At 41.8% G+C, this 16,221-nt stretch overlaps 1 protein-coding gene across 1 annotated transcript; it reads right to left on the reverse strand.

Annotated features, from left to right (window-relative positions):
- Positions 1–3,557: 3,557 nt before the first annotated feature.
- Positions 3,558–12,095, reverse strand: melk (maternal embryonic leucine zipper kinase). Its single transcript, XM_029433577.1, is given in 19 exon segments — positions 3,558–4,566; positions 4,652–4,755; positions 4,841–4,997; positions 5,162–5,255; positions 6,535–6,661; positions 6,663–6,830; positions 6,982–7,143; positions 7,303–7,434; positions 7,618–7,704; positions 8,040–8,138; positions 8,399–8,467; positions 8,721–8,819; positions 9,643–9,735; positions 9,966–10,034; positions 10,177–10,320; positions 10,424–10,540; positions 11,361–11,446; positions 11,542–11,652; positions 11,937–12,095. Coding segments are annotated over 18 exon segments (2,064 nt in total). The 5' UTR covers positions 11,621–11,652; positions 11,937–12,095; the 3' UTR covers positions 3,558–4,388.
- Between the last annotated feature and the right edge of the window lie 4,126 nt (positions 12,096–16,221).

The raw sequence follows: 16,221 nt of genomic DNA on the forward strand, positions 1-16,221 counted from the left end.
ATGCAGTCCAAACTAAAATAAAGAAACAAAGAAAAAACCCCTCCATAATAAATAAACATATTTGACCAAAATAAAGGTCAGTAACGATCACTGTCAGACTTGTAAATAGAATCATCTTTCAGGTCAACTAGGAATGTCAAACAAACATGGATGACTCACGCATTTTTTGTGATTTAACCCACATTTAATAGCTATAATGTCAATATAAACAATTATTAACCCTCACACAACCATCTGAACACATAAACATGGGAAACTGTCTCATCTCTGCCATCCATCCCATATGATGTGAACGTTGCATAATAAGAAATCTTTGGCTCCACGTGTAAGCCCAGTCTGGCCTGGGATCAAATCCCACTAACGCTTCCTCGCCTGTGTCTGCCAAGCTAATTTTCCTCCTTCAAACAAACATTTGATAAATGGCCTCCTCACTCTCCTCTTTTCAAATAGGAAAACTCTCCCCGTCCTCCTCCTCCTCCTCCTCCTCTTTGACAATCACCGTCGTCCTCTCCCCATCTCTGAGACAATTACAAACATCCCGCTTCCCATTTATCACCAACAATTAAACAGCATGGACGGATGCTACTTCATAAGCAGAGAGGAGAGCGGGAGGAGACGAATGCGAGTGGAATGAAGTAGAGTCAACAGTGAGAAAGAGAGAGGAAGGCTGACAGCACAATTAAGGTTTTTAATTCTCTGCTTGAGTGGGCCGGTCCAGTCTTTATGCTAATTAGGATGCCACAGCCATGTAATAAATCTCTATGATCCAGCCTCATTTCCCTTCTGTCTCTCTGTCTGTCTCTTTCAAACACGCTCACACACATTTACAAGCACAGGAAGTTCACCCATTACTTTATATGGCTACACCCTTCGGCTGGAGTGTTAATAGTTTTGATAAAATTGTTTTTTTCGTGCAATTTTGAATGCTTTCCTGAGATCCGAGAGCCACAGCATGTCAGCACACACGGTTTACTGGTTGGCCAAGCATTCGCCGCCTTGGCTCAACGCCGATACCACATGTAGTTTCTCTCCCTGTTAACTCCCTTTATTAGTGGATTTCAGGAATATGGCTTGCATGCCCTGCACTGTATGAACACACACACATCTAAAAGGCGCAATGAATGCAGAAAATATTCTCTTATTCCTCTCCCCTTTTTCTCTTATCCGCTCATCTCTATTTGACAGACATGTCTAATGATAACATCTGCAGATGGGGAAAAAACAGCACAACAATCCGCAGATAATTGGGGGGGCTACGTTTAGTGACGAGGGGAGAGAAAATGAGAGAGCTAGATAAGTGGACAAGCATAGTTTGTTAAAGTAGCAACTAGGAGATATATTTTCACCCTCATTTAGGCCACGAGGACGCACACTAATCAGTTCTTTTTTATGTTGCGTCCTACAAAATGTCCCAAAGCCAATTTAAACAGAAAATCTGTGTAAAAATAAACTGCAGTTGTATGTTCATTAAACGAATGAAGGTTAAAGCAGGACCAAACTAATTAAGGTGGATTTTTACTTGATGAAATACACATAACATCATTTTACAGCAGATATTAGCCTTAATGTGTTACTCTAAGACCAAATGTCCCCGGTCTGGTTTTTGCTGTGACACCTCTCCAGTTTCTTCTGCTGGTACAACACTTTGACATTGGTGCCGTCACTGTCAGCCATTTTGTGCTGCGTGAGGGTCAACATGGCCACCACGCCAACCACAAGGGCCAGGTGAAGCAGGTACAGGGCAACATGCAGACAAGTCAGCAGCAGGGAGACGCAGACGATGGCAACGCACCAAGGCCAGGCCAGGAGCAGCAGCAGGGAGTGATAGAGGGCGCTGAAGACGAGAGCCGGGACGGACAGGATGAGTCGGAGCAGTGTTGCTGCCAGCCAGCAGTACAGAGACAGAGGAGACAAGACGAGAGACACTGCTGCCTCGCTCATCGATACAACCTAAAACAACAAATGCAAAGTGGACAATGTGAAATGAGAATGATGACGAAAAGGGAACGTATATTATATACACGTGTAGGCCTAACTACTTTGTTCATGTACTTTCATCAACCTACCTCACAAGGATTTCCATGCGAGGTGTCATTAGACATCTGAGCCTTGTGAAGCCCTGAGAAATGAGCAATGGACAGATATGCAGTCAGAGCAACAACAAGAATTGAATGCGTCATGCAGCTGCCTCACAAAAAAAACAGCAAGCAAAATTATTGGACCGTATCAGTGTAACAGCTCTTCTCAAAACACATAAACTCACATAGGAAAAGAAGAATGAGAACGATTGTCAGCAGGAGCCTCATTTCTCCTCCACGTCTTTACACTCACAAGCCTGAAAAGAACAAACAAAACAAAGTGAGCACCAATCTGCTCTAATCTGTTCTAGCATTCACAAAGAATCACTTCTTACCCAGCACTGCTTTCCAACTGGACTTACTGTGTGTCAGCTCACTCTGCCCCTGATACATTAAAAGCCCCAACACAGCTCTATATTATGCAACGTTTCTCAGTTTTAATGCATTAATCCTCTTCAGGACTAGTGTCAGACATGCTCTCTTGTTCTAGTTTTCAAACAAGCATGGACTTAACTCCCCAACATGAGAATAGGGATTGCAGTGCCCCCTGTTTGAATGGAGGGACAATGACAAGAATCACTTCACGCACCTTATTATGATCAGGGGACCACTTAAGAATTTCTTTCAGGTTTTCTCACAAGGAGGAATATGTTACTCCTGCAGTAACTGAGAGGTTGCTGTAAATGAAATAAGGCACCACATTTATGATAATGAATCAAAAATGTCAGAGGAAAGATTGCAAAAAGGGGAGAATAATCTTGATCAGTGGCTGGAGAAAGGCCAGGAAAGAGTCTCTTTTATATGTGAGAAAGGTGACAGATGGCATTTACTCCAGCTGTTGTCCACACCAAACACACGCACACAGCTCCGACCTCAGCCCAGCAGGAGTCACTACCGCCACTGGAATAATACGGAGGATAAGGGCTGAGGAGGATGTGCTTATTTTTCTTATTTTAATCTCTCTAACTCCAACCTTCACCTCTGTTTTAAATTATCATCCCACCCCCCACCCTGTCTCAGACTCCATTAAGGTTAAACCCCCCTTATCATCACCTCAACCCATCGTTACCCTTCCCCTCCCTGCTGAGACGCCAAGGAGAACCTGCCACAAATAAATGCCAATCAGCTGGCGCACTGTTAAGACTAAGTGGCATCTCGAGGAGCGTTTAGACTCTTCTTTTACTCTGTTCAATGATCATCATCATTTAGTCAGTCATAACAATCACGCTCCTACAGCCAATTCTGCCATAACCATGATCGTCCAACATTTTGGGTGTCAGAGATAAATCACTATCTTTCACTGCGGTTACACATTTACATGACAACACAGAGCAGCTGGATTCCTGTAGTGCAATGCTATTTAGATTTCAAGGAGAAAGATTCCTATAGTGTTGGCATTATTCCAGCTATGTGCATTTATTTTTTTACATAAAAATGCAGTTTGTAGTTAAGAGTCTATTGAACATGTGAGCTTTCGAACCCAAAGTATCTAAAGTTGAAAAATTGTAGACATTTCAGCACTTAAGTTTACCGAATATGAACGGAGAAATGCCGTCACTAAGCTAAACTATCACCATCAATCTTTTCACCAAAGAGTGAAGCCCAGAAGACGAGCAGAAGGAGGATGACAGAGTGTAAACACACACACCACTGCTCCATCAAACTGCTGAGTGAATAAAAAAAAAAGAAAAAAGAACATTTGATGTGAAGGAAGTAGATAAATTAATCTTGATCACCTGTCTCCATAAACACAGGCGTTTACCACAAACCATTTATTTTGCTTCTCTTATGTCAGTTTAAAATCTATCAGACACAATGCGACAGACTGGACAAGCACCAATGACAAATAAAAGCAGACACTACATACAGTACAACCGTGTAAAATCACCATGATGGAAGAATTGTAAGCATGTACATTAATGACAGTAAATGACACCTACAGGGAAGAACAACAACATCGACACATAAATATGGTAATATGCAGCCAGAAGATATACTGCAAATAGCGCAGTTTCATTTCATACATACACACATTCATCTCAAGAGGATTGACAAGGATTTAGTAATAATCATAAAGTAAAACAGCAGTACTCTACATTAAAGAAGATAAGCTGCACAGTGTAACATGTACTCTGGGGATTGCAGGCTGGCCTAAGGACAATTTTAAATATTTACTATAAATAATGAAGGACTAATCATTAATGTGTTAAGACACCGCCCTATGCCTGAATCTGTGCATCAATCACTAATCAGACATCACTTATTAAAGTCCAGGGAACAGGAAATGATATTGGCTGGAAAGTGCATTATTTAGATACTGGATGTGGAGAGGATGTCTTCCACCAGGTGCTTGTAGACCCAGGAGTCTCCCTTCAGCCTCTGGCGGCGGACCCCGACGACCTCCGGCCTCTGCAGCATGCACACCTCCAGCTCAAACGCCATGGTTACCTTCCCATAGTCACCCCAGGTTCGACACTTTAGGGTGTACCTAAATGAAAGGTGAAGACGCAGAAACATTAGGATTGGATCAAGGACTGAGCCGTCTGATCAGAAGGGGGGGGGTGTCTTCTCACCCTTTCTGCGTGAAATCGACGTTTTTCTCCGGCAGGATGGAGAGGATCTGGTTTAGGATCTGGTCCGGGTTGGTCTGACTGGTCAGAGTAACGTTGTACTGAGCCTAGCAGAAAATACAGGCAATGATGCGATGTGTACAACGCTTGTGACACAGGTGACAACGAGTGTGACTTCTGCTCGATTTATACCTTGATCCTGCGCGGGCCGTCACGCAAGGCTCGTCTCTTGCTGGGAGTGAGCATGGTGATCATCTTATCCAGGCCTCTCTCCAGGGAACCGAACACCTTTCCTCCTTTCTTCTTCTTCCCGCTGTCTTCCGTAACAGCCATGTCCAACGACCGAGACCTGGAGTCAAACAGGGTCTCGCATGTTATCACTTTGGCGGGTCACTTATTCAAACTTGTCTTACCTAATCTCTCTCACACACTCTCTCTCTCTCTCTCTCACACACACACACCCTCTCTCTCACACACACCCCCTCTCTCTTTCACCTCAGAGCCTCCACTCACCTTCGCTCAGGGCTGAAGGCCAATATTTCAATGTTTGCAAGCTCCTTGAACTCTGCTCTCTTCTTGCTGTGCTCTTTAGATGCACTACCTTCACCTGCAACACACACAAAAATAGACACTTTGGTTCAGAAAGGTGAAAACAGACACTGCACTGAGCCATAGGTGAGCCAGTCCTCGTCATACTTCGCGTTGCAGCCAAAACATTGTTCAAACCAACAGAACTAAGAGCTGCAACAATTAGTCCGACTGCTGGTCAAACAAAACCATTTTCATGCAGAAATGGCAGAAAATACTGATTTCAGCCTCTCAAATATGGAGAATTTCTGCTTTTCTGATTTATATCATATTTAACTGAATATCTTTGGATTTTGGATGAGAAACCCCCCCGTACAGCCCTTTGCTCTTATGCATGGAACTGGCTGGCTTTGTCATTTTAGTTGCGAACACAAAGGCTTTGGTATACACAGAGACAAGAAGCCACACACACAGACACACACACACACACACACAAAGGGGGCAAGCTAGGCTTTAGTGGCAAGAGAACACATGTCACTACAGCCCACGTGGGACTGTGAGCAGAGGAAAGAGACAGCTACACCTGTCACAGCACACGCCTAGGGACAGACACACACAGTTCACAGCGTGTGTGCGTGCAGACAAGTTTGTCAGAGGCAGCATGTCTACACTGTAGCTTAGAGAACAGGAGGCTTTAAAGCGAGCAGGACCGAGCCAGATTCCCAGAGTTTAACACCAAACAGGTAAAGCTGCAGCACGTTGGCCGGCTTGTGGACGAGTTTATAGAGGGAACTAATGAGGCCAGACATCTGAGCAGAGAATTCACTTTGACAAATAATTAAGGCTTTAATGATTCTCCATTCATATTAGTGACCTTCATTTATAGATAAATGAAAAGAATTAGTTTCCTGATAATAATAACCTCACCTTTGAGTTGACAGGGATAAGTGTGTATGTAAATGAGAGTGTGTTTGTGTGTGTCCATTTTCAGTGGTTTCAGTAATGACAGCTAAATCATAGAAACATGAGAGGCTTTGGGATAAGAAAAACAGGCCCAATAAATGAGTTTATTACCAAAAGACAATTTACTTGCAAATGTGAGGCATGTGGACGTGGCACTTATGATTATGAGAGCTGCATGAAGACTGAGAAGAGGGACAGATAAACGAGAGAATGCAACGTGGAGAGGGGCAGTTGGCTAATGCAAATAATCTAATAGAGATTGTACTTCAAGGCCTTGTTTGGACCAACCAAAAAAAACAATTACAGTAAATAAATAAACTGCATGATGAACTGAAACTGTGTGTCGTCTGTACTTTATTACTGCCGTGGGTTGAGTGCCCCGAAATTCCTCTTACCTTTAGGTGTGACTGCATTGGATGTGGTTACGTTGGTGACGTTAGCATTTGTATTGGGTGTGGTCAACACATTCTTGTTGGGCCGTGCGTTCTTCTTACTGGACACGGGAGTTCGAGGAGGAGGCAACTGCAAATATTTCAACATCTTTCTCGTGCACAGCAATATTCTCCTTGTTCTCACTGGTTCGTTCTTGGTCTCGGTCCCTTCTCTCCTGGCGGTGCTGTGCCGGTGTTCGCCCCCTCTCTGGGGTCGGGCTGTAAGCACACCTTTTCTTCACTGATGGAGAGGCCAGTCTCTTTAGGAATACAAAGGAGGAGAAAAAAGCTTATGTATGAGTAGAATTCTGTGGGAGAGTCACACGAGGCCAACAAGGTTTTGAACCCAAACTTGATCTGTAAGGACATGGAAGATAGCAAAAACATACATGCGTTCCAAATTTCACGTACCCTGTCTTTATTTGCGGCTCCATCTGGCTGACCTCTGACTCCCTGGGGTGTATATTGTGTGACTGAAACCCATGGCCGATCTTCAATGTAGTCTGAGCAAAAGTCCAGAGAACCCACCATCACGACGTCTTCATCCTCGCTGAAGTGAAGGGCTTGCCTCGTCTGAAAGAGAGAAAATAAAGATAAATAAAAAACAAGACATAAAAGATCCACAGCAACACGTACGTACATACTCGCGTACGTACAGGGAAGAGTCATAAAGACAGGCAGTAGCCCAGAAAAAGAACAAAGCATTTTGGGAGCTGTGGTACCAAGTCTGACCTGTAGTCCCTGGTGCAGTGGAGAGCAGGAGTCCTCACAGACTGTTGGTTCAGGGCGCATGCGGACAGGTTTGCCCCTCTGCTTCTTTGACAGCAGCAGCAGGTAGGTGGCTGTGGTGTGGTCATACTGCCACTGTAAGAGTTCACTTGTATTAGACTGCATGTCAAAAAGAAAGTATCTAAATGATGTTTGTGCAGAATACAAGGGGTGTTAAAATGAGTAACATATACAGTTGCTGTGATGTCATCGTCCATAACACAACAAATCCAAGTGGCGACGAACTGACCAGCATAATACACATGAACAGGCACGCACCTCCTTGACCAGCGCCGTGGTGCTCCCCCTCGATCGTTTCATGTTCACAGCCATCTCAGTGATACAGTCCTCATCGATGTGGCCGAGCTAAGAAAAAGACCAAGTATGTTACACAGAATCCAAGACGGACTCGTCTCTCTTTCATTTTTTATGTTGGCACGAAAACAACAATTCTCTAATAATAATATTCATGTCAGGGATTATGAAATTGTTTCAGGGAAATGGCTTGTGTGGTGATTGGAGCACATTTGGAAAATAAACTCAGAAAACTAGTTTGAAATCAAAAGAAACATGCTAAAGTAAAACAGGCAGCATACTGCCCCATAAACTGTTAGAAGCTACTATTGTGTTGGTAGTTGTGCAGTTCTGTTTGTATGTCTGTATCTGTAATGTATTGTGTGTGTGTGTGTGTGTGTGTGTACCGGCTTCCTGCTACGCCACTCCACTGGGCTGTTGTAATCTTTCGTTGCCCAGGGATGGTCCAGCAGCTGTCGAAGAGTAAGACGCCGCTTGGGGTCCACCTAGAGGACACACACGGAAACTACAACTCAATATGCAAGAGACTACACATCCAACAATCCACAGTATGTCTAAAATATTGTACAAGTTAATAAAATGATATTACAATCGTGTAAATTCAAAATGATTTCGACTCTTATATTATTGCAAGTGAAGATGTGTGTTGATGAGTTGTGCAATAAGAACCAGTCTAGTGGAGGGAAATATCTGTGAAACAGCTAAGAAGTGAGAGACGGGAGAGAGAGTGATAATTAGTATGTACCTGCATCATCTGGTTGAGGAGGAGGACACTATCTGGAGACAGCCACTGGGGGTTATCATATTTACCTCTCTGAAGAGATCAAAGATGTAGAGAAACACTTATGAAACATAATACACTAGAAACAGAAACAAACAGAAGGGTTCTCTGGCATTGTGAAATGATTGAGCTCAAAATAATCCTAAGGAATGGACACAAGATATTAAAGCTTTTTACAGGTGAAAGAATTAAATAAAATGTTGCAACACATAGTTGAGGTTCAGCATTTCAAATAGTTCAATGTCAGATAAATTAAAAGCAGCTGGGAAAACGTCAGTTCTCTTACTGAAATCTTTCTGTAGAGGACCATGCAGTTGTCGTCATCAAAGGGTAGGTATCCACAGAGCAGAGCGAACAGCAGCACGCCCATACTCCACACATCAGCCTGGAGGTTACACATCACACAGCAGCATTTCAGCTTTACAGTTAGGATTTCACAGCTCAGTTGCACTGAGTCATGCACCAGCGAATACGATCAGCACACCATGAAAAAGCAGAGTTGTGGAACAGGCAGGTAAAAATGACTTTTAGTGGGAAAACAAATGTGTGTGGGTCTAAATACAGGGTTCCTACAGCTTACAACTTTACAATAAACAAAACTGAAGAACTAAAATGCATCAATTACTTAGGAGTTAGGGGAAATTCTGCTTCCCCTGGTGCTGGTGTTGGAGATGGGTGTGAATGGAGAGAGGAGGGTAGAACAGAACTGGGAAATATCTGACGTCTGGTGGCAGTTTTATGTTTCTCACTCTGCATGTGGGATTCCACTGCCTCGATTACCATCGTAATACCCAATAAATACTATGTATAATATACAACCCGCTCTGCACAAAATAGCCTTGCTTGGTACCGGTTTCAGCCGTGCTGCGAAATCTTGGTCGAATAGCCAATTTTCATTGAATTTGCACTTCCTCATGCCGTCGTTAGCTAGCAGACTCTGAGCATCCCGGTTGCAACCAAAATGAGTTTGGTTGATTCCACTATCCTGATCTGCGTGACGGTAGTATACAAAATGATTTGTGTCTTTGCATTTTTACGACTTTCGAAAGATGATTGATGACATTTTAATGTAAATGAAGCCCTTGTTTTTAGATTAATGGATTCTATACCTTTTAAGATTTCTTTAAGAAACCGCAGGAAAGCTGATATAAGGGCACATCGTGAAATCGCAACTCCAAGTTGTAAACAGCCTGCAATGCATCTCTTACCTCTGAACCAATATATGCTTTTCCCTGGATGAGTTCAGGAGCGGCGTAGGCAGGGCTCCCACAGCACGTCATCAGCTCATAACCCAAACCTCCCTAGGAAAGAGATAATGCACAAATCATATTTATAGGCACTGATCACGATGTAAACACCTTAAGGCATCAGCTTCAATATTGTCTATGAATGGCCAAATGCAACATTTTGCAATGCAAAACATATTTGGGGGACCAACCAAAAAATAAAATGCCCCCCCCCCTCTTTCTCATGACTTGGACAAACAGTTAGCAGGCCTAATACACATAAGACAGGGAATGTGGTGATGTACCTTAGGTTTGGCACACAATCCAAAGTCTATGAGCTTCAAGTTGTGGTCTTCATCAATCAACAAGTTTTCCTGCAGTTCAGAGAGACAAGCATTGCAGCAGACATTAAGGTTAGTATGCAGTTACAGACAAACAGACACATTTGCTGTAGTTCCTCTCATGCGTCACGTCATCTCAGTCACTCTTTCACTCGCAATCAGTGGTGGGTTTTACCGGTTTGAGGTCCCGGTGTGCGTATCCCTGGCTGTGGACGTAGGCCATCGCAGACACAATCTGTCTGAAGAACACCCTGGTCTCCTCCTCTGACAGACGGTCCTTTGCTATGATGTAATCAAACAACTCCCCACCTGGACAGTACTGAGAGGGTAATGAAAGAACAGAGGGAGAGAAAGATGTAAATTAACTGAACATAATAATGTCATATTCACACTCACACACTTCTCTCTCCGTGTGCGTTTACCTCCAGCACTATGAAGATCTGGGTGGAGGTCTCTATGGCCTGGTAGAGACGGCAGACGTGCTGATGACTCAGGTTCTTCATGGCCTCAATCTCCACTTTCACACGGGGCAGGTCATCCTGGGGTGACAAAGTGTGTTATTGTTTTTTTATGTAAACTATTTTGTGTAATATTTGAAAGCAAGATGATTTGACGTAGAACACACAGAGATCAGCATCCATATATACAATCAAGAGTAAAATAAAGAAGGGTGATGGGATGATGAGTAGGGTTGGGAGACAATTTCATATTATCGTTTATCGACTTTATTGGAATCATATTGGGATTATATGAACATATTATTTCATCATTATACAGAATTCTGCTGTCCAAATATTGACTTTGTAAATGTGTTATTTAAGTTCATAATTGAACTATTATTAGGCGTTTTGTCCAATGCAATGAATTACAGAGGAAAAATAGTAAATTGCATTGATCATAAGTTTTAAATGTTTTTTTGCATGCATTTGCCATATAGTGATATATAATATATATAATATAATATAATATATATATATATATCTCAATAGAGAGAATTGTGAGTCGTTACATTGCAGAAGTGATTGTAATGTTTCATCCAGACTTAATTCTGAAAGATTATATGGTAAATCTAGCAGTTTAGTCATTTTAACTTCTCAAATTAAGGATTTGTTTGCCTTTCTTTGTTTCACATCTTTATAGGCTACACCTTGAACTCACCTTCTTGGGGTGTGATAACATTGTATAGAAAATAGATACTTTTACAGACTACAGACATTTGATAGACTTTACTGACTAAACTGGTTGTTGATAATTTAATTAAATATTGCTGCTGCTTTCATGTCAAGATTCTTCGGATTTTGTTTCTTTTTTTATGGCTGGCCTGTTTGATGCAAACATTTACAACAGATTTAGACTTACCCCTAGATCCTTCTTGTTCATGATTTTAATGGCAACCTTCTCTCCTGTCAGAAGGTGTCGACCCAGCTTGACTTTAGCAAAGCCTCCTGACGAACACACAGGGTTCATAAACACACATCAGAGAGGATATGGCACTGGCACAGCTGTTTTACTTGCTAACACGCATAAACAGTGTCATTACCTGAGCCGATAGTATCGTAAACCTCATAATATTTGTAGAGCTCGTCGGCTCCGCGGTGCTCGGTTCTTTCCACAGGCATCCTCCCGCTTCAGCCGCTCGTGCTAACCCTCACTGCGGCGAGAGCAAACGGTTTAACGGAAGCAGTTAGCAACTCGCTAAATCGCTCAGCTAAACAAGAAGACACCCAAATCTCTTTGAGTTCAAAATAAACATTAGTAACGTTCAGTCGCTAATTTTTTTCTAGCAAGCTAACGGAAATTAACGCGGAAAATAAAGAATTACAAAGTTAACTAACAAAAGCATCAAAAGTAAAAAAAGTAAAAAAAGTAACGTTTAAGTAAGTTAAGCTTCACTACAAGCTAACTGAATGAAGCTTCTCGACATTACACATTTACTTGAAGTTGTATGAAAACGGGAGAGGAAGAAGGTAAAAATCAGTTATGCCACATAGAAAAGTCCTCTGACAGAGATGTTTTGTTATAGAAATTTGAATTTCGCACGTCGATGTTGCGACGTTGACTTCATTTCCTGCTTCCGGTTTGTGCGACGTGCGCATACTTGTGGCGAATAACAGTACTGCGGTCATGAAAACTAGATTAAACCTTATCGTCTTTTTGGACGCTGTTGAATTGTACTGCATTATTCTAACTGGTGTTTGCATTTTTTTGGTGGACAACATTATATAAACACCTCTCTTTGTAAATTCTTAAAAGTTGAATCAGCTAAAATAGTTAAAAAAAATGTTAAATAACCTTTATGAAGGTAGATTTAATTAGTGTTATCAAAGTGTACTTAATAAACTGGGTGTTTAAGAGGAAAAACTCAAATAAAATGACAGAAACATGACATAGCCTACTTGACCATGATTTTGCACCAAGATGGCAAGATAGTGGTGGAAGAAGTTTATATATATTGTTTATACTCAATTACAAATACAAGTCCTGTATTGATTTAATTTTTTTTACTTTGTATTATAAGAACAGTTTTCATTAACATCTTAAGTAAAAGTAGACATTATGCAGTGGAATGACCAAATCACTCCTATCACTGTTATGTATCACATTATTGGATTATTAAAGTTGGACATTGTGTATCAATACATACATGTTCCGAGTGACCACCTTTATCCCGTGATGAAACATTTCCCCCTCTACCATAATGCAGTACCCCTTGTAAGTCACTCCCATCCAGCAGGAGGCTGCGGTCCATCAGGACCAAAACCTCACGCCATAAGAACAGTTTCTTCCCCTCTGTAGTTGGCCTCATCAACAAGGCCAGAGACCCCCACTGACACTGTCTTTCCCTCCCCCCGCTACACGTTACATTAACGTTACATTGTCTCTACTGTCTATATTTTGTATATATCGTTAATTTTTTATATTTAATTTTTGCTCTTATGCACCACCGAACCACAGCAAATTCCTTGTAGGTGAAAACCTACAGTGGCAATAAAAATTATTCTGATTGTGAAGTCATGTAACACACTCTCCACCACCGCTTTTGTTTAATTTGTCATCTTCTCACTTCTTACTCAGACTGTATAAATATAGAGTAAGAATGAAATGACAAACAAAACATTTCCACAATATAATATATACATATATATATGGAACATGGGTGGGGACACTTTTCCGAAAAGTATGGGTTAGCTGTGAAATCTCCCTGAAAACATAACTTCATATGCATTCATGGGCAGGTATATACAACCTGCGGGATGGAGAGCGTCCTGTGTGTTGCAATGTGTGAACTGGTCTGCTGGGCATGTGGCTGTAGTAGCTGACCAGAGAGGTGTATTTATGGTGTCAGAAGGTGTGTGTGCCTTCACCTGCACAACTCCTCCAGCCTGTAATTAGTAAAAGGTGAGAGGTGAGGTCAGAGACCTTTGCATGCTTTTTTTTAACATACCCAGTCTTTTGTCAGCCACCTGTAATGACTGTATACAACCACTCTCACTGTCACAGTTTTCTTGTTGAGCTTTAACAGTAACAATTTCTCACTCGGTCAGTTGTCCTACATCAAATGTATTGGAAAGGACAACTTCCTGCACCTGTCAATAAAGGAACAGTCAGCTCTAAACTGGAGAATGACTTGTAAGCAGCAATGCTTCTTAGGGCTTTCAACAGGCCACCCCACACACGCATTATTCTGTGAAATTTAAGAAAAACATGTTTTTCAAGTGAAAATATTACATCCTGACGCTTAACCTACACTGACAGACAGCTGCAGAGGAATTTCAGTGATTGATAGGTGGTCGTCCTTAGTTTCTCATAGCCGTTAGGGGACAGGTTGGCCGTTAGAGAAGTAACCGATAGTTAGGGGGCGTCCAGGTGTCAGTGGGATGACAGAACCCCTCATTTGGTTTCTGGGGCAGCTGTCCAGGACGGGACAGAGGGACATCAAACAACCCACAGCTGGAGGAAAAGGGTGAGGGGAAAAGAGAAGAAAATGAAAATGAGAAGGGAGAGTAGAGTAGAGAAAGATGTGAAAACATGGGGAAATGGAAAAGAGAGAAAAATGTAGAAAATCAGATTTAAAAGTGATGTAAGGGAGAGAAATCTACAATTGGAATGCTGAGCTGAATTCCTGTTGACTGTACTGTTTACTCTAAGTGTCTTTTACTATTTTGTCTTCTTTTCTGTTTGTTTTTATGTTGTAAATGTTGCCAGCTAAGACCCACACACATTGAATTACTAACAATAGAGCAAAACATATTTTTAAATGGTCACATATGGCTGATTCTTGGGAAGGCAATAGAAAAAAATCACAACTGCCTTTTTCTTTTTTTTTTATAAATCTTTCAGTAAATGCTCTTTTGTTCCTAAATCTGTATGAGCTCACAATTTTACTGAACATTTCAACACATTTTCAATGTACTGTAACATAATGTAAGCCAGTGGGTTTTCCCCCCTCTGGGTCTTTTTATAAGATGCAACTCAGTAGAAACGTTTTTTGTTTCTTTCATGAATAATGTTTTTTTTATAAAGGGTTAGTTGCGTTTGAGGGCAAGTTCTGTTACAGCACTGGACTTCCATGGCCAGCTTGCGTTTGCGTGAGGGTTTGCCAGTTAAGCTTCACATATACAAGCTTCAGTACTGAATCAGATATGCAGTCAGGCATACTACATGTCATCAGCCAAATCCTAATGTCATCGCACCAAAAGCTGCAAGAGATGATAACTCATCATTACAGATTATTGTAGAAACCTGTATGCAAGGCTGTATGCATGTACATGTCACTGTGTGGGTTAAAGAGCTCTCAGGAACTCACAGTGTGTGCGTGTGTGTGTGTGTGTGTGTGTGTGTGTGTGTGTGTGTGTGTGTGTGTGTGTGTGTTTATGTGTAATCAGACATGGCAGCTATATATCTGTCACAGTAGAAAATAGACGTAGTAGCCCTAACAGTGCCTGCCTTGGACAGAATTCCCAACATTCCCTGACAGACTTTTCGAGGCTCCCAGAATGGTTGTGTCATAGCTCAGTGACTCCTGGGTATTCACTGCAGGGGACCAGTGTCTCAGATCTGGTTGTGTGCCAGAGTGGTGGAGAAAGACAAAATAAAAGCAAGTGTGTTTAGATGCACAGCATGTCTGTAGGTTTATGCTATAATGGTAATGCTAATGGTTTGTGTTGCAGGACATCAGTGTCCTTCTGTGTCTCAGGTCAAAGGGCACAGTACCAAACACTCACACACAGAGACAGACGCAGACATAAAGGCATAAAGACAGAGGAGATGATACAGTGGCGTCATCGCTCTCCTTACTGACTTCACAGAGCTTTGCAGGATAACATTCTGCTCGTCTTTCTCACTCATGCTGCTTTCACGGTGACCCGATTGATTCATCATGTATTACGGACATCATACCGCTTTCTCCACACATATGTGACTCATACATCTTTGTGGGTTACACACACGAACACATGCGGCTACACAAGCACACACACAATCAGAAAGAAACTGAGAAGTTGTGAAATTCTCAGACCTAGCAATTTCACACCCATGTTGTGAACAGCTGTGGTGTCGATCTACAAATGCTTTTTTTTGATATGAAAAGTTGTGTTTCTGGTACTCCACATAAAACAGGTAGGAAAAGCACATTATTTCCACTCCATCCTTCTAAATTCCTCCACACTGCGACAATAAGTTACGGTTGACATTTAAAGTAGTTTCTAATACTTACAACTCTCATTTCTCCTCAATCCCCCACATAAAACAGTGGAAAGTCGGGCAAGCTACGCTACATTGTGTGTTTACAGGGCTAAAACAGTCCTCTGCCCAGAACTGACACATTCAGCCAGAGCAATATATTCCCCCATATGTGTTTGAACTTCTCTAAATCATTTAAGTCCATGCGAATATCACCATCACCTCTCTACATGAAAAGTGTCACTGTAGGGTTTTATTCCTGGCCAGTGGTCATTTTTTACGATCTGATTGTTCCCCAACATGGTATGGTGGTGAACTGAGTCACTATAATACTGGCATCCGTTAGGTGTGAAGGAATACTGAGTCACACACACACACACACACACACACACACACACACACACACACACACACACACACACACACACACACACACAACACACAGTATTTAAACATATACTTTCTATTATCCTCAATCCAAGCTACTCTTACTGTGGTATTTTTAAGTTCGATATTTCATTTTTAATTTTTTTCCATC

The sequence above is a fragment of the Cottoperca gobio genome, chromosome 1 (assembly GCF_900634415.1).
Source record: "Cottoperca gobio chromosome 1, fCotGob3.1, whole genome shotgun sequence".
Classification (NCBI taxonomy): Eukaryota; Metazoa; Chordata; class Actinopteri; order Perciformes; family Bovichtidae; genus Cottoperca; species Cottoperca gobio.